At 35.9% G+C, this 17,705-nt stretch overlaps 1 protein-coding gene across 1 annotated transcript in view; it reads right to left on the bottom strand.

Annotated features, from left to right (window-relative positions):
- The window catches only part of IL1RAPL1 (interleukin 1 receptor accessory protein-like 1), a 386,752-nt gene that overhangs the window by 366,799 nt on the left and 2,248 nt on the right, over positions 1–17,705 (bottom strand). The window contains exon 2 of the mRNA XM_009334784.1: positions 17,321–17,400. Within this exon, the coding sequence (XP_009333059.1) occupies positions 17,321–17,400 (80 nt within the window). The remainder of the gene's footprint in view (positions 1–17,320; positions 17,401–17,705) is intronic.

The raw sequence follows: 17,705 nt of genomic DNA, 5'->3' as shown, positions 1-17,705 counted from the left end.
TTTCCAGCCTCAGCTAGTTAATCAGGTCCCCGATCCAGTCAGTAGAAAGCAATCAGTACATCCAAAGGACAACTTATTTCATCTTAAAATGAGTATCTATGACTTGTATCAATATTTGGTCTTTGAATTTGCCACTTCTTTTTATTAACTTTAAAAGAGCTTGGACAGCTAGCTAGCTAGCTTAGAAAATCAACTTTCACAAAGTTAAAGTCACATCAAATGCCTCTCACCCTAGAGTTGGTTGAATACTGACTTTAATGGAGAATTCAAGCTACTGTGCAAGGTAAAGCAGTATCAGCACTTTAAACATATACAATGTTTTCATCTCTTATTTGGGAGAATAGCGTGCCAGTTAATGATTTTTGAGATTTACATTTTTTGGCGCTAACCACATCAATATGTCCCACCAGGTAGCTTAAGAGACTATCAACTCAATCAAATATGAATACAGGCATGCTCATAATATTACGGATTTGTATTTTATGTTTTATCTAGTGGTGTACCCTAGGGGTCAATACTGGGCCCAGTCCTGTTTAACACCTTCAGTAATGATCTGGATGATGGGGCAGTTAACCTTCAGCAAGTTTGCTGATGACACAAAACTAAAAGGAGTGGCTGATACACCAGAGAGTCATGCTGCCATCCAGAGGGTCCTCAACAGGCTGGAGAAATGGGCTGACAGGAACCTCATGAAGTTCAACAAGGAGAAGTGTAAAGTCCTGCATCAGGGGAGGAACAACCCCATGCACCAAGATGTGCTGGGGGACACGCAGCTGGAAAGCAGCTTGGCAGAAAAGGACCTGTGACTGAGCTTGGCACAAGTTTCCTGGGGAGGTTGTGGAGTCTCCATCCTTGGACACATTCAAAAGCCAGCTAGACGTGGTGCTGGACAACTGTTTCTAGATGGCCATGCTTGAGCAGGGGTTTGGACCGGATGACCTCCAGAGGTCCCTTCCAACGTCAACCATTCTATAATTCTGTGATTTATTACAGTTACATTCAGTGATAATCTTAAGAAAACGTGTCCTCTTTTCAATGTGGTCTTTCAATGAAGTGAACATGACAGTGTTTCTCTTCCTGCTTACAGAAATATTATACCAGTTAAACTCTGCCAACATTGACTCAGAGCTGTATTAACCTTATTACAGCTGGAAGCTCTAATACCTTAAAAATCTTCCAGGAAATACCTCACACTACGGCTCAGCCAATGTGCCTTCATCTATGAGAAGGTGCTAATGCAATTTTGACAGATATAATAGAAGTTCATCATTCTCATCACAAGACACACCTGTGATATTTTGTGATAACAGTGATATTTCAGGAAATAACTGTCTATCTGTGCTTAAAATGCTCCTATTCCACTGTAACTGAGGAGTATAAACAGAGGTTTAAAACCAAAGAATGGAAAGAAAAATAGACTGCCATCTCCTTAAAAATGAGATTACTGTGAACATTCAGACAGATGATAGCATGCATGCACCATAACTGGCACTTCCTATGTACACTCTGCATGTGGTGTATAGAGCACATGTGCATTTTTCAGCCTAGGAAAACTTGGATGTATCAGAAACCTAATTAAAATCCTGATTTCCAAATTCCTTGAAGCATGTAAAGATATATTTTCAAAGACCCAAAGACTAACTATATTCATGATGCCTTTTACATTCATAGAAATCTTTATATTTTTATATTGACATTGGCACCTTAAAAATGTTACATATTTGCATGTTAAACACTTATGTTACTGCCTTCATAAATAGGGACAGAGAAGAGCAAAGGCTTAATGTTCATTCAGACTTGTTAGTATTAAATAGATGGAAGGATTTCTTTTCAGTTTTGTATTCTAACTGTGGTCCATTTTGACTGGATTTTCTTTCTTTTCTTTGTGTATAAATAGGGCACTGACCAAAGAAAATATCTAGTGTTTCTCTTCTTAGTTATGGCTGCTACCGACACACAATCAACACCTCCATTTATGCTGGTTCAAAACAACTGTGGGAAAAAAAAATACACTCAAGACTTTTCAATGTTTTTATTTCTATCATCACATCATCAAGCAGTCAGTCATCCTTTATTTTATTTTATAAATTGGAAAATACTTGAATAATTCAACAGCTTTGAAATTTCAGAACTGCCTTCAAATGAATGGTTGTAGTCTCTGATCTCTATTTTAATATGCTGCCAGTTATTGCTACACATAATAGCACAATACAGGGTCCAGGATGAATACCATTCACTCAGTTATTTCCTTGAGTGATTTCAGGGGATGAAATAAACCACACTACATCACTGTCCTCATAATGAGATCGTTCTGCTGGATAAACAAGCTTCTTGCAGGCTGTACCTGCTGATATGACCCAGCACACAGCATATTTAACATTACTGAGGAGGTCTTCCCCTTCATTTTTCAGGATCATATGTATCATTTTCAAGGCAAAATTCAGTGCTGAAAAGGAGAAAAAAAAAAAGCTAATAACTCCTGGGCCCACTGCTACAGCTTGGCATCATTCAAAAGCTTCAATTCAATTTATAGGTTTCAGAGTTAGTAGAGGTCTTCAAGTTTCCAGTGCATTGGTGGAAAACTGAATTCCGGACATCTAAACAATTTAGGTCTGACAGTTGAAAACAGTTCTCCTAAAACTTTTATAACAGTAACAGTAAATTCTCCTAAATTTATTGCACTTAATATTGTTTAATAAAATAAAAATTAACAGATTTTTTTTTTCCTGCTTATCTGTGTTTGTAGTTCTGTTCTTAATGTAATTTCCTACAGAGAGGTTTATGCAATGTCACTGTGCCTTCTATTTATTTGTCAGCCACTTCAGGGTTTTTGAACACATTAGGCATTTGCAACCAAATCTGACAAAGAAGTGATCTCATAAATTGTGAAAAATGGGTACATAAGGGAGAAAGCACCAGGTCCTGTTCCTAAAGCGGGGAACTTGTCAAGGAGGGCATTAGTGGATGCAGAAATAAGATGGTAATATGAAGGTAGAGTAAATATGATGGGTAGAGAAAGTGAACAAAGGATATTGTAGCAGTGTGGCTACGATTTTTGCGTGGCGTGGAGAAGTATGGGGCATAATCTGTCAAGAAAACAGGCTTCCCTTAACTGGCTCTTCATAAAACAACTTTTGAAAAGATTATGAAGTGATGCATAAGACTCAAGATTACTTCCTTTAAAACAATTTTCACAACAACATTTTAACATCAGAATCACAGTCTGTTCTAGATTCTCTCTTTTTACCCTAGTTGTTGCTTTTTGCTTTTTGCTTAGATTAGCTAGCATTAGAAAAAGAAAAAAAAAACAAATCAATGTTTTATACTTTATAGCATATTCATTAGAGTGCCTGAGCCAATTAGCTCTATACAACATAACACATGGTATTCTAATGTGTGTTTTCATTATGAAGAAATGCAAAGATTGTCTATTTTTGGTTTGTGTATCTTTTTATTTGCTATAAAAATGAACTCCGACAGGAATGAAGAAGCAGAGCTTGGAAATGCAACACATTATGGAGATGAGAAAGAGAACATGGTCAGTTCTATTCTTAGACCACTTAGATTTTGTACTTTCAAAAAAGTACCAGTATAAAATTGGGAACATGAAAAAAACATGGATTTATCATTAGTACTAATGTTTTCAAATGACCACGTCAAGTATATTTTATACATGATTAAATTTCCTTTTGCACTAAGACTGCTATTACAGCTTTTCACATTACTATGCTGCACTTCTGTTTGAGATACCATTTTCATTTTGAAATCCCATTTTTCATTCTCTTGAAAATTCTTGCAAAAATTACGTTGCAGGCTAAAAACTTACATATTTTGTTCTCAGTCTAAGTGTGTAGTGGCTGGTATGAGGGGGTGCCAGTAAGGGAGAAAGAAGGTGTTGAAGGACATTTGAGGGAGACAGAAAAATTATTTTGGATACCATCATCTACTAAAGAAGTTAGCTCCTAAAAATTGCAATTGTCCCAGACCCACCTGAGACAGGTTTTAAAAGTGGCAGATTTGGTAGTTGAGGAATCTTGGCAAATGCACTAGCCCACAGAAAGAGGAGTAATGGAAAAAGAAAGCCGTAGTTTACCATAAATTAATTAAAAATGCTGTATTTCTTGGCTTCAGAGTACTGCACTGAAATAAAACAGAGTACATATGCCTGTGCATTGGACTACTTAGAGGCAGAATAAGAGTGAAAACACTTTTATGTCTATCAGGTGGGAAGTTTTTATGTCATTCTCTCCTCTACTTAAAATGAGCCAAATTAAATAGTATTTGTGTCTGAATTAATACTAATCCTTTAATTATCACTATTATACTGTAGAAAAAGTTAAACCATAAAAGCTATTTTAAAGAAAAAAACAGAATAAATATACTATGCAAGACAGAGCAAACAAAGGAAGAACAAATGCATGCTGAACTTCCTAAGTTCCTATTCTAAACCAAGAATTCTTCTCTGATGCTCATTCAGTCCCTCTCGCTTCTTTCAAATCCTTCTTTTCTGGTTCACCATGCCATATAAAATAGGAGGCTTAGTAAACACACATTTAAAGGTAGCCTAGCCCATACTGACCTATCAGGTTCTGGTGGGTTGACCCCAGCCAGCAGCCAAGCACCCACACAGCTTCTCAATCACTAAGCCCCACATGCAACAGGACAGGGGAGAGAATAGGAAGAGCAAAAGTGAGAAAATTCATTGGTCAAGATAAAGATAGTTTAAGAAGTGAAGGAAAGAGAAAAAAAAAAAAAAAAAACCAAAACCAAGTGATGCAAAGGCACCCACCACCTCCCACAAGTAGACCAATGCCCACCTAGTCTCCAAGCAATGGCTACCTTGAAAGCCAAAACCTCCCCCTTTTTATTTCTGAGCATGATGTTATCTGGTGTGGAATATCCCTCTGGCCAATTCGGGTCAGCTGTCCCGGCTGTGTCCCCTCCCAATCTCTTGCCCCCCACCCACAAGCCTACTTGCCTTGGGGACTAGAATGGGAAAAAGAGAAGCTTTGATGTGGTGCAAGCACTGACCAGCAATAGTCAAAACACTGGTGTGTTATCAACACTGTTCTAGTCACAAATCCAAAACATGGCACCATACGAGCTGCTATGAATAAAAATAACTCCATCCCAGCCAGACCCAGTACACAGGTCCCTAATCCTTTGTGTGCTTCTGTGTGCTACCTTCTTTCAATTATTCATTTTCAACTCAGAGACCATCTGTACATTTACAGTTACAGCATAGAGATGACAGCATAATGTAATCAACAGCCACAAAACACGAGTTTGTTTACTAGACTAATTTCCAAAGCCTGATATTAAACTGCATTAATGATCAGTGCCCATCTGAAATTAATTGTTTCTTGTTTATTATATTTACTATACATCTTTATTTGAGGACAGTTCTACATCCTCTGTGTCTTATGTGGCTCTGCTAGAGTATCTGCAGTTCTTTTTGGACCTTAAGAATACAAGTCTTTTTCCTCCCTGCTCCCCAAACATACTATGATTTATTTTGAAAGATCACTTCTACTCGGTGGCACTGTCATGCAATTTCTATTGTTCACTATATGATTTAGCTATGGAATCTCAACATTACTATGTGAGGAAAAGAAGTCTGGCATGTATTGGTCTTAGATTTCCCTCTGGAATTGCAGATGACTAAAACAAAAGAGTAACCCAACCTGAAGAGAAACTACCATGGGAAGTGGTTACACTAATTTCTAAAATTGAACAAGCACATGTAAGTATGTCTTTTAGAAAGAAGATTTCCAAGAAAAGAGAATCTCTGGGCCATACTATTGTATCATGTTGTATAGCAGATGGCAAATTATTTAATCTCTTCCATAATCTCTTATTATTGAAACTGCTTCTGAAAATACATTCTGTTCTCCAGTAGCTTCATTTTGGAGATTATGAGGAAGATCAAGGATTTCTTCATGTTGGAATTTCAGTAGCACTTGAGTAGCAGCTGCACTTTACACCTTTAAACTTTTTTCCTACAAAGAACACAACTGCTGAATACCACAAACAAGTTGCTGAATATCAGCTGAACTGTGGTAACTAAATATGTGAAGACTCTCCACTTGGACTAAATATGAGAAAATTCAGCAGATTAGTTCATAATACAAGAGGATTATAATTAATCAAATTACAACATGTGCATAGGAGAGTGCAAACACCTTGTTGCTGTGACCTAGCTGGTGGAAATTTCTTAAGCTGCATTATCATGACTATGTGACTGGGACTGTGCAGAAATGAAAAGAATTGCAGTGAGTGCTTCAGAAGAGCTGAGACCCAAAGAAACACTCACTATTTATTTCAAATAGACTTTGAATCAAAGGATCATTTTTTACTTTAAAGTTTTAAAGATTAAAAGTTCTAACCATATAATTATTAAGTATACATAGGCCATGAGGTTGCCAGCAATAGTACATATTAAAAAATAAATTTCTGTTTATTAATCTGTTCTACATTACTTTCACGCTTAAAATACTCGGAGAGAGTTAATATATTGAAACGGTGATCTTGGATTGACAATATCAATATTCTTTGTCGAAGTATATGTTAACTGCATACAACTCCTAGTGATTTTGATGACTATTGCCTAGAGGTAGTCCTACTAGACTCAAACTGTAGACACGGATTTATTTAAACCCATGTATGTGTCAGACAGACATTTGTATCTATACCTGCAATTAAATAAAAGTTAAAATACAGTATAACTTTTAAGACCATAAAGCAGTTCTAAGAAGGTTTTTCTTTTTCTTTACTCAATATGAAAAAGTTAGTTATTTCTCCCAAAGTTGACAAGAATTTTTAAATAATCTTCAGTGCACATCACTGGTTCAATTTGATTAACTGTGTGTGCATTTGCATGCAAAAAAACCTGACCTAGTTATTACAATTTTCTTGGACAGGGGTATGATGTTAATGTTTGTATCAATACATTAATACAAATGTATGGTGCCATCAGGAATCTGTTAAGTAAGGCTTTGGTAATCATCAAGGGTTTTGAGACATTCCAGAAACATTTTAAACCCTTGAGGAAAGAATAATGTCTTCTTCCCATAGACGTTCTTAGGCAGGTAAGTGGAGCAGAGGTGGACCCAAAGGCTGAGCCTGGGAGGAGGGAGGGAGTCACGGGGGCAGAGAGGTCTGGAGGGGCAGCTGCTTTATGGCCTGGTTACGTCTTTTCACGGCACCAATGTGTGGCCTGGCAATGAGCACCATTGCACTGGGAGACGAGGGTTTTTCCACAGGATAGGTCAGACCAGGATCTGCATTGCCCTACCATCAGACAGGGGTAAATAATGATTAAAGATGGGGAAAAAATCACAAACCGCACCCTCCATGTAGCTGTCTCTTCAGCAGGTGACACATTTACTTTAAAACATAGTTGTCCTTTTTAACTGAGATAAGTCTATTCTATGTTGTGCAATTACATATCTTAACAAATTGCAAAAAATATACACTGCTAACAGATATTGCTAAATTTTTGGTATACTACTTTGTATACATGTATACAAGCATCCAAGGTTCAGAAAGGGACACATTTTCTTTCTCTTTTGCATTTCTGTTTAATCCCAAGAGCCCTTTAAAATTTTCTGTGTGGATGGCTCAATGGAAAAATAAATTCTTGACATCACTGTGAAGCTTACTACCCAGCACACAATACAGCACCCAGTACCATAACAGTTAGAAAATAGATACTAGCCAAAATAAGAAATTTAGCCATTGTCAGTTTGGAATTTGTTAACTAAAGTAGATCCCATTTTATATTAAAAAATACTGTTATTTAATGACTACCGAAAGTGGAATATAACAGACTGGGGGGGGGCGGGGGGAATGCAAAAAGTATGCTTGTTCCACAAAACTACAAGAAAAGCTTCCATATATGTGCAATATTGGAATAGATATCATCAAACTGCTGAAGAAAGAACACATTTGCTTATGAAATAGAAATTAATTTTTAATTGAAGAAGTTTTTATGATATATGCTCTTTTCCTGCAGATGTTACAAGTACAAAACATGGTAGTTTGAAGCCAATAGTAACCTCATGAAAGACTTAGCAAGGAACAACAATATTAACTGAACTTTAAAGAGAAAATATTAACTACAGTAAATCTGCACTCCATGGATTACAGAAAGTCATTATAAATCTGTTTGTACATTTTTTCTGTTTTAGAAGAACCCATATTATTATAGCATCTGGCATTTTCCTTCCTTTTATTTTTTTTTTTTTTGTCCATATTAAGTCTAGAAGCTAAAGCTTATGAAAGATATTAAATTTTGTAAATCTTTGCTCCCCAGTTTGACATTTCCTCTGTTCCCATATGCCACATGTTTGCCACACTTGAGACAGCTTACCAAAGAGAAAGAGGTCACCAGAGTAATACAGTAGTTCAGTACTTTAATCTCATTAGGCAAAGGAAATGAAAATCATTACTATTTGAGTTTGAGAAGAAAACTTTTCTCCTTTCACCAAAGCTTACTTTAAAGCTTAGCATGAATATTTTGGTTGAAGCAAATCCAAAGAAATAGAATAGATTTAATTGAGTTAGGAATTCGAATCCCACAAGACTCAGATAAAAAGCTTCCTCAGGTACCTTTGAGGAGCAGGTAAGCACGCTGAAGTGCCTAGCTGCATTGAATTTCAAAGATGAAATCAAACCATCACAGCATTTCCCTTTTCCTCCCTATGCTATATCCTAAAATACGTCCAAAACAAAATTAAGACTTGTTAGATAAAGCAAACAAAATACATTCTTATATTCAAATACATTTTTCATCCTGACTCAATGAATACAATAGAAATATTTTTGGAATGAAATACTGAGAACATTTTCAATCAGAAAAATTTGTAATCTTCAATTGAAAGACAAATTTTTGATCTATTATAAAATAATTTTTTCATTCAGGTTTAATGAACAGACACAGAATATTTATTTGATCATGGAACTGCTTTTTCCTACAGTGCCGTTGGGACTCATGATTAGGTCAGATGGCTCAGATTTGCCCTAGCAGCCACACTTCTTAGTGGTCATCTCGTACAAAATCCTTGCAGCCATAAAACCTCTTGATGAATAATGAAAACGGAATTACACCACTAGACATAGAGTTCAGCATGCAAGTTGCACAGGAGAAAGGATTTAGACTTTGGACATCCAAATCACAACTTCCAAGGTAAAAAAAAAATAATGCAATTTTATGCTGATTTACTTCAAGAATTGTTTCAGTAGCCCCATACTAGCTACTGTGAAGAAAATTAACTCTATCCCAGCCAAAACCAGCACAACATCAAAATGAAATTCCACAGATTGGGTCAAACCAACTTCAAAAGATATGTTTCAACTGCTCTTCACTCTAAAGCTATGTAATGTAGCAGACACTCACTGAAAACTTAAACCTCATAAATTCCACTGAACAGAAAAGAAATACTTAATACAAAAAAAAAAAAAAAAAGGCATCTCGCACTGTCTCTATAGTTATAAGTTTGCATGCCAGACAGGCAAAGTGCATACTGAATGTTTATTGACATTTCTCAAGGCAGGAAGTAAAGAATTCAGCCCAGTGGTGTTCTCCAACTTCAGACTTTTTCCTGGGTGTTTAACCTACGCCATCAACATTTGTACTATATTTATGTGGTACTCATTACCTTCCTATATTTGTTGCTAATCATCAAGAGGCCAAAGAGAAGGTTTTTCTTTCTTGGTGTAACAATTTGGCTGGGAGAAGGGACAGCATTTCCTAGGAAAGCAGTAGTAACTAACCATAGACAGAAAGAACATAGGGCAAGAAGCACAGATATCTCTAGAGAGAGTAAAGTTCTGCATATACTAATTCACGTGCCAAAATTGAGATTTAATTCATAGATAAAGTTGGCATCAAGACATAAATTTCAGATTCAGGCTGGGGGATCTTTTCGTTATTGCTGTCTTTTTTGTTTATGCTATGCAGCATAGTTAACTTCATCAACAGGCAGCAACAACAAAATCCCTGTGTTTTAATTGTTTTTACCTGTCCTAAATCTTAAATTTTCCTTAAAAATTCTTTCCAGAGCAAAAATTACAACTCTGATTTTCAGAACGCTACCCCTTTGCTTCGAATAAATTGAATCTCATGGTTCATTCTCTTCCATGGACTAGAGAGATACCTTAGCTGACCTGTAACTATTTTCTATGAGACATTAGTCTGCCCTTTCTTAGTCATTAGATGAATAGATGAATCCTTACGGGAAATATCATCCAAAGAAGCCTGTCACACAAGACCAACAGGACTAGGAATTATAGCATCATATAGGCTGGTAGTGATATTCCGCCCCGCCCCCTGCCCCATCCCTTCTTTTTTATTTTGAAGGTAGTATTATTTTTTCTGTGAAATGCAAAACACCTTAAAGTAAACAAAATTAATTATAATAAGCTATGCTTTCAGTTAAGCCTAGTACTCACATGCCTATCTAAAGATGAAGATGTTTCTTTAGTCCAGAGTAGGCACTAGGTATGACTGCACTGGATAAACATCATAAGAAATTTCTTACTTTCTATGTTTTTAGTTAATTGTATAGCATATGGTCATACTTGAGTTACATGAAAAACTGAGCTACTTTTAATAAGTGAACAATTTTTCTGAACATGTTCAAAAATCCACTAGTGTAAAAAATTCAATAGAAATGTCTATGTTTTAAATTAAGGAAACTGGCCTACAAACTCATACTACGCCTTTCCAGTCACTGAAGGAATGAACATTTTTATAAAGGAATTCAATGAAGTTAGAAATGGTTGTAAGAGGACCTTATAACCCAAATATTCCACTGAGAGTAACTTTTATTGAGTGATGCTTCACTCTGATCTGTGCAGCCTTTTTGCTACCTCAAATGCATCGAGGTGAAGAAAACACTAGTATATATTTCAAGATAAGGTCACAGAGCTGAAACAGATTTTGATCTGTGATTATTTAAAATTTCTTCAGGGATTGTTCAATTTAGTAACTAATTCACCTTCTGTCTATCCTCACTGTCCTCCTCTGCACATATACACACACTTAAATACACAATTTAATTATTAATGATTAATTTTGCTGCACAGTGTAAGGAATACTGATGAGACTGAAATCTGAGTGCAAACTGGACCTGTGCAATTTGAGGGTCACTGGTGTCATAGCCTGCTGCTAATACCATAGGAAGGCAACATGTGGAATGTACAAATGTAGGGTCAGATTTATGCCAGAAGAGAGGAGACGTGACTGAAGTAGACAAATAGGCATAGATCCCATCATCCATACAGCCAAAGATGAATTTGTGTTTATGTGTCCAGACTGAGAGGAAAAAAGCACTAGGGACATTTTCTGCCAGAAAAAGGAAATCACTTCCCTCTTTTTCTCTCCCAAACTAAAAGGAATAAAACTGAGGGGAAATAAGTAGGAAAAAAGAGTATATTAAAAGAATCAGAAAGAAACAAGACTGGATAATCCTGAAAGGCAGAGAAGACGACATATGAAAAAAACAACATAGTTAATAAAGTTTTGCATGCTTGTTTATGAACACCAGTGCTTATACTGTTCCTTGTTGTTTTGTTTGGTTTGGTTTGGTTTGGTTTGTTTCTCCTCAGCATCCAAGTCTCTTTCATATAAATTCAACAACAAACAAGTGAAGTTCCTGGAACAGTTTATAGTATCTCCCCAAATTTCCTTTTCTGGGGTAAATAATATATAACAATTTAGAAAAATTTCCATCACTAAGTTTATGCATGAACATGTTTGACTGCTTTATGATGTGTTAAGCTTAAGGTCTCTCTCTTACTTTCTTTCTGGAGAGGACTGCAATTTTTGGTAGAAAGATATAAGAAGATACAGAAGAGCCTGAAATTGCAACATTCACTTCTGAATTTCTAGCAATTCAAATATGGGGAGGAAATTTCACCTGAATTCAAGATCCTTTTTGATAATCAAGGTATTCATTTTGCTTGGACTTCCTGCTGTTTCTATGCCTTCAAATGAAAATACTTGGGACATTGTAGTTGCTTCAATGGATGTTTAGACACCAGGTTAACTCCCTGAAATGGGGATAAAGCAGGAGAGTGATAACCTACCAGGACTCTTGAAGGAGCCAGGAAAAAAAAACCCAACATATGTAAATATACACATATACATGCTTTCTTTTTTTTTTCTTTTTTTTTTTTCCCCTGTATAAATATTCATACCTATTCTGAGTGAAAAAAAGGGGCTTACATAGATTTATAAGGCAGGGTGAGGTTGGCTCACTTTAGCCTGGTCTGAGTTGACTGGACATGAAACAGCCCAGTATTAGCACAGTAGAGTGGACAAGATGTTAAGTTTTGTACTTCAGGTTGGGAGCAACTCTGTGCTAATGAGACTACATAGCTTCCAGCCTGGAGAGCTGCAAAGCTCACAACTGTCAGTGCAGGCATCTCCAAGTAATGTATAATTTCTACCTCCCATTCAAAGATCAGCTCAGTCTCTGAAAGCAGTCAGAGAAGTTACATCAACCCCTCATTCATTTTTTCACACACCTCCCCCAGGGTTTTTTGACTAGTGCCATTCATTGTTCCATTTTATAGTAATAGTTTAGTGCCGCTCCAGTAGCTCAGGATGGCTGTTCACATGGTATTTTTCAGCACATTAGCCAAACAGTAGGAGAGGTCATATGTGTCTCCCATTTGACACTTGAGTCTCATTTTACACTTGGGTTTGTAAACAGACTAAGAAATAATATTTATCAAGCTTCTCCTCAATACAGTCTTCTCAATATCAAGGGAAACTTGTCTTTGAGAGTCAAATTCTCTCCAGCTGAGGAATGTTTTCTACACTGCTGTGTTTCATTCTGTAAGTAAACTTAGCTCTTATGTGGATCATCAGCAGTTTAATTACCACCTTTCTCTAAGGTTGATCTTTAATGGCAACAAACATACCTGAGGAAAAGGTTTAATTTTGTTTCTGGCTTAACCATAGCAAACAAAGTCTTCCACCAGCATGAATAAAAAGATTATAGCTTTACAGAAAAGGCCTGATTAAGATGATGACCCTGATGTGGAAGATTTTGATACAAATCTCTTTTTCTTTCAGCTAACCTTTGAAATTAAGGCCGACATTTTTCTAAAGGATTTTTTTTATTTAGAAAGATTCACATTATGATACCCAGAGCTACAAACAGCAAGACAGAATAAAGAAAAACTAAGGTAAAATTATATGTCTCCTGAAATGGCAATTGCACATCAGTTCTCTCATGTGTCACTAACCAAGAAGGGTGGGCAAGGAAATAAAATCAAAACTAAAACATGCCCTGTGTGTAGTACGTGTGAAATTTGATAGGATTAAACCTCACCATATGGCATATAGTGTATTATTTCACACCTGTAATAGAGCAAATAAATGGGGTGAGGCACATAAGTATTAATCCCAAGATTCTCACAGCCTTCATTGTCAGGAGTCTTGTTTTCTGTTTCCTCAGAAGTGATTTTGTAAATGGTGACAGAAGAAAGAAGGAAAGGCTGTTTTTAATTGTAGGAATTGAATGATCAAAATTAAAATCCAGGTCTCATAATTAATTTGGAACACTTTACATGATTACATATGAACTCCAGATGATACGACTTTTTATTATTATAAAAATGTTATTAGTAACTCCATAGTTAAGGCCACATTGAGATTTGCACTGAAAGCGGGATTAAAATCCTTCTATTTCACACTTCATTGATTGAATCTCTTTTCCAGAGTTAACACAATATCTTCAGAGCAGAACTGATTTTTTTTTCTGGAAAATACTATCTTTCAGAGGAAAAAAAATACTAAACTGATCCTTTCTGGATTTCTCTTTCACCTTCTAGATGCCTGTTATTTTTCTTCTCAAAATCACAACAATCACACAGTTCAAATTTGCATTATATATGCATGTATATAGCCACATTTTAGACAGGTCACATTTCAAAGCACATTTTATTCCATTTACGTGTTATAACCCCCACATAAAAGTGGAATTAGCAACCTAAGAGCTTCTTTCCTCTTTCCTACTATTCAGCATTCTCACCCTATCTCTATGACTAGTTTGTATCTTCGGCTTTTTGAAGAAGAGGTAACTGCAGAAGCTTCAGCAGAATTATCTGTTCAATTCATTGAAATCAGAGTGCCTGTGAAATTGGGTCAATCTTAATCAAGATTCTTTTTTGAAAGAAAATTGGAAAAGAAAACAAGTGGACAATATTAAACATTAAACTCAAAAATATTTTCACTTTTCCTTTTGAAATCATATTTTCTATTCATAATACTGCACAATAACATAGAATTTAATGTTAAATATCAGTGCTTAAAATAAAACATTTACTAGACTTGAAATTTTTCTCTTTTGTTTGTGACAAAATGGTCAAACATTGTTATTTATAACAAATCCAGATTTTAAAATGAACCCTCCTTCACAAAATTGTATTACCAGCTTCTGGACTTGCCTTATCCAGTAAAAATTCCTGCTTTCCTTTCATTGGAAAAGGAAAGTTCTATAAAGAAGTTCCTGACTGACACTCAGTCAGGTGTCACTCGACTACCTGCATACGCACTGCAGAAGAAACCAGTCAGCCTCTGAAGAAATGCCTTTTTCCTTCCCTCTCAGCACACTGCTTTTGACAGGACTGTCCTGTCTGTATTGGAGTGTGGTTTCTGACTAGTGGGAAAGAGGACATTCAGATTTTGCGTCTAATCCATTACAGAGAAACCAGATATACATCCCTCCTCTGCTGTCTTTCATTTTGCCTGTTCTGATGTTGCTGGAGGGGATCAGCACAACAGATGAATTACAGACCAGCCAGCTGACAAATGTATTAAAAGATGTATTTGTCTAAAAAAGAGAGGAGCCCACTGCAGCCAAGTATAGTAAAACTGTCAGAAAAGGACAAATTAGTAAGTGCCAGACACACTCATGAGAGAGTGGGGTTTCACTTTGGCAAAAAGGTCTTTAGTAATACAATGGTTTTTTGTTGTTCTTTGTTTTCCAGGCAATTCAGAGATTTTCAGCTTGACGAGAAAATTAATTCATGTATAAGGTTTTGACTTCATCTTTGACTTCTCCACTTTCTTTTTAAGGGATTCTTATGCTTGTTTTTTCCTTTCCCCCAGATATCCAACATAGCATTATAAAGTTACTAAATATTGTCTGCAATGAAAAATTTTCATTAGAATATCCAATAATTCCTATTATGATACAAGTAAATATCTTGACAAGGAAATCGAAAAAAGTTTTTAGAACTAACTGTGTTATGTGCCAGATATTTTGTTTCCAGCCTGAGATATCCTGAAGATCTATTGTGGAAAGCATGTTTAAAAGACCCATTCGAATATCTGGTCCCATCAAGGCATTCGAACATGTAGAATTATTAATTCCTTTGTGAACTAGGCCCTATTGAAAAGCTGACTATGTAATGTAATAGTAAAATAATTAACCACTACAGATAAAAGACATCAAAATTAAACTCCAAAATTTTAGAATTAAAAAAGTTACATAGTAAACATATGATAATGAAAAATCATCCAATAAATAAATAAATAATAAACTGAAGATTTCATAAATTAATATTTCAAACTTTTTCTTGAGTTGCCAACAGCTGCTTAGCTTTTAATTTAATCTGCATATAAATGCATTTTTCTATCTTTTATTAGACAATTCTTGACATCATAAGATCCATTTCACCAAAATGAACATGTAGAGATACTGGAGGTTAATGAAAATAACCTTTCACATGAAAATATGCAATATCTACTTGAATACTAAATAAAATGAAATATAGACAAATAAAAATGAAATCCATCGAGTTGTATCGGAGAGTAAAACTACTCCTAGACACTATTGCAAAGTGCGCTTAGTAGGTACAGCCTTTGAAAGAAGAAAAAAATGCCCACTTTTTCTCTTCCTTAATAGAATAACCCACTGTTCTTAAAGACTGGGCCAGGTCTTCTGGGTTAATGCTTCTAGTTGTCTATCAGCTCAATCGATAGAGGAAATAGAGATTCTTATATCAATTCTTATTTCAAGAGCACTTACATACATTTTTTCTGAAACTCCTGCTGGAAATTGCTTCATAATTTCCTTCCTCTAGCGTTTAGAAACTATCCTGTAATTCATAGCCCAAATTTAATTTATATCTTACATTTATCTGTGGTCAGTTTATATTTGCACTTCTTTGTGCAAGTGTACCTCATTTATTTTCTCTTTTTTGTGAGGTCTAGCAATTTGGAAAAGCCCTACAACCACCTTATGGTCATCTCTTACGCTTATCTGAAAGGCAGAGGGGAGAAAAAACAGTTTGACTCATCAACGTATATCTCGATCACCATAGTACAAGGAACACTCCCCTTTGAACAGGTGGGATACTGCTAGTAGTACCAAGAAGCATATTTGTAGCATAAAATTATATTAACAAAACAATGTTTTATCTTTTGACGAGACATTAAAAATCTTGGAACAAGTGTATTTTAAAGACAAAATGGCAAAACAGCAGCAATGAAAATGATTGCTTCAGCTAGTGATGCAACAAGTTGGCCTCTATCAGATGGGTCTAGCTTTGTCAGAAGAAAAACACAACCCTACTAATTTTAATAAATTCTTAAAGAAATCTTTATCAATATTTTTATTAATCCTCAATATGGTCACATGAGACTATATTCAGTTATTTCTTTTAAGGGTTTCTCCACTTTGATTAAAACAATTCAAGTTTATACTACAGTCTGTACAGTCCATAGAAAAATGTTATTATGTTTCCTTTGCTTAATTTTTCCCTTGTGTTCCTAACTAAACAGATTCACAACTAGAGATTCACAACTGAAAATCTGGTATGCTGCCTGGCAGATGTTGAGATCACTCCAAGAGAACAATTACATGCAATTGTCATTCTCTGTTTGGTCATTAGGATATATTATTGACATTTTAGACCTATTGCAAAAGTACACACACAGAAGCAGTGGATCCCAATACAGCAATTAGAAACAGAGAGATGCACTTGTGAGAGAGAGAAAACAATGTCATAAGCAGTATATTTCCTTCATTTTACCAAGAGATGGTTCTTAAGAATGATCCAGTTCATATATTGTAAAACATATGGAAAAATAACACTTTGGGGACTACTCAGACTGTCTACTTTAGGTATCTAATTTGGGTGCCTAACAGAAACTTGGTTTCCTGTCTACTCAATAGAGAAAGAGGATCTGTGAAGGGGCAACCTGGAATGTGAAAATTAAACACTTAAAATTAGGTGGTGACTTGAATTGCCTGTGTAGGCAGAGACCCTGAGCACTGAATCCTGGGAGGAGAGACCTCACCTTGGGGTGGCAACAGCAGCACCTGCTCCTGCTGTCGTGTGCACCTCTGCTGCAGGGACAGATCATCTGCCTGCATGAAGCTAATGAACAAAGACAAATTACAGCACAGCAGATGAATTAAAACCAAGCTTGTTGCCAGTTTATCCAATGTACTAGATTATGAACCGTGATGGGTCCTGCAACAAAGGTAGGAAAACACAAAGCACAAAGGGATGTTGTGCTGCATAGCCACAGATAATAACCACTACAATTTCTAAGACAGAGTCAGCACTTGTATAGCAGAGCACATACCCATGTTTGCAAACGGAATTTTCCTTTTTGCTAAAAGGAGAGAGTAATCCCCAGTTTCCCAGTGAAAGAAAATCATATCTCAGCTTTTTAGTTT

This window comes from Pygoscelis adeliae, unplaced genomic scaffold (genome assembly GCF_000699105.1).
Source record: "Pygoscelis adeliae isolate BGI_AS28 unplaced genomic scaffold, ASM69910v1 Scaffold91, whole genome shotgun sequence".
NCBI classification, from domain to species: Eukaryota; Metazoa; Chordata; class Aves; order Sphenisciformes; family Spheniscidae; genus Pygoscelis; species Pygoscelis adeliae.
Note: the sequence above shows the minus strand (reverse complement) of the source record. Positions and strands in the feature narration are given on the sequence as shown.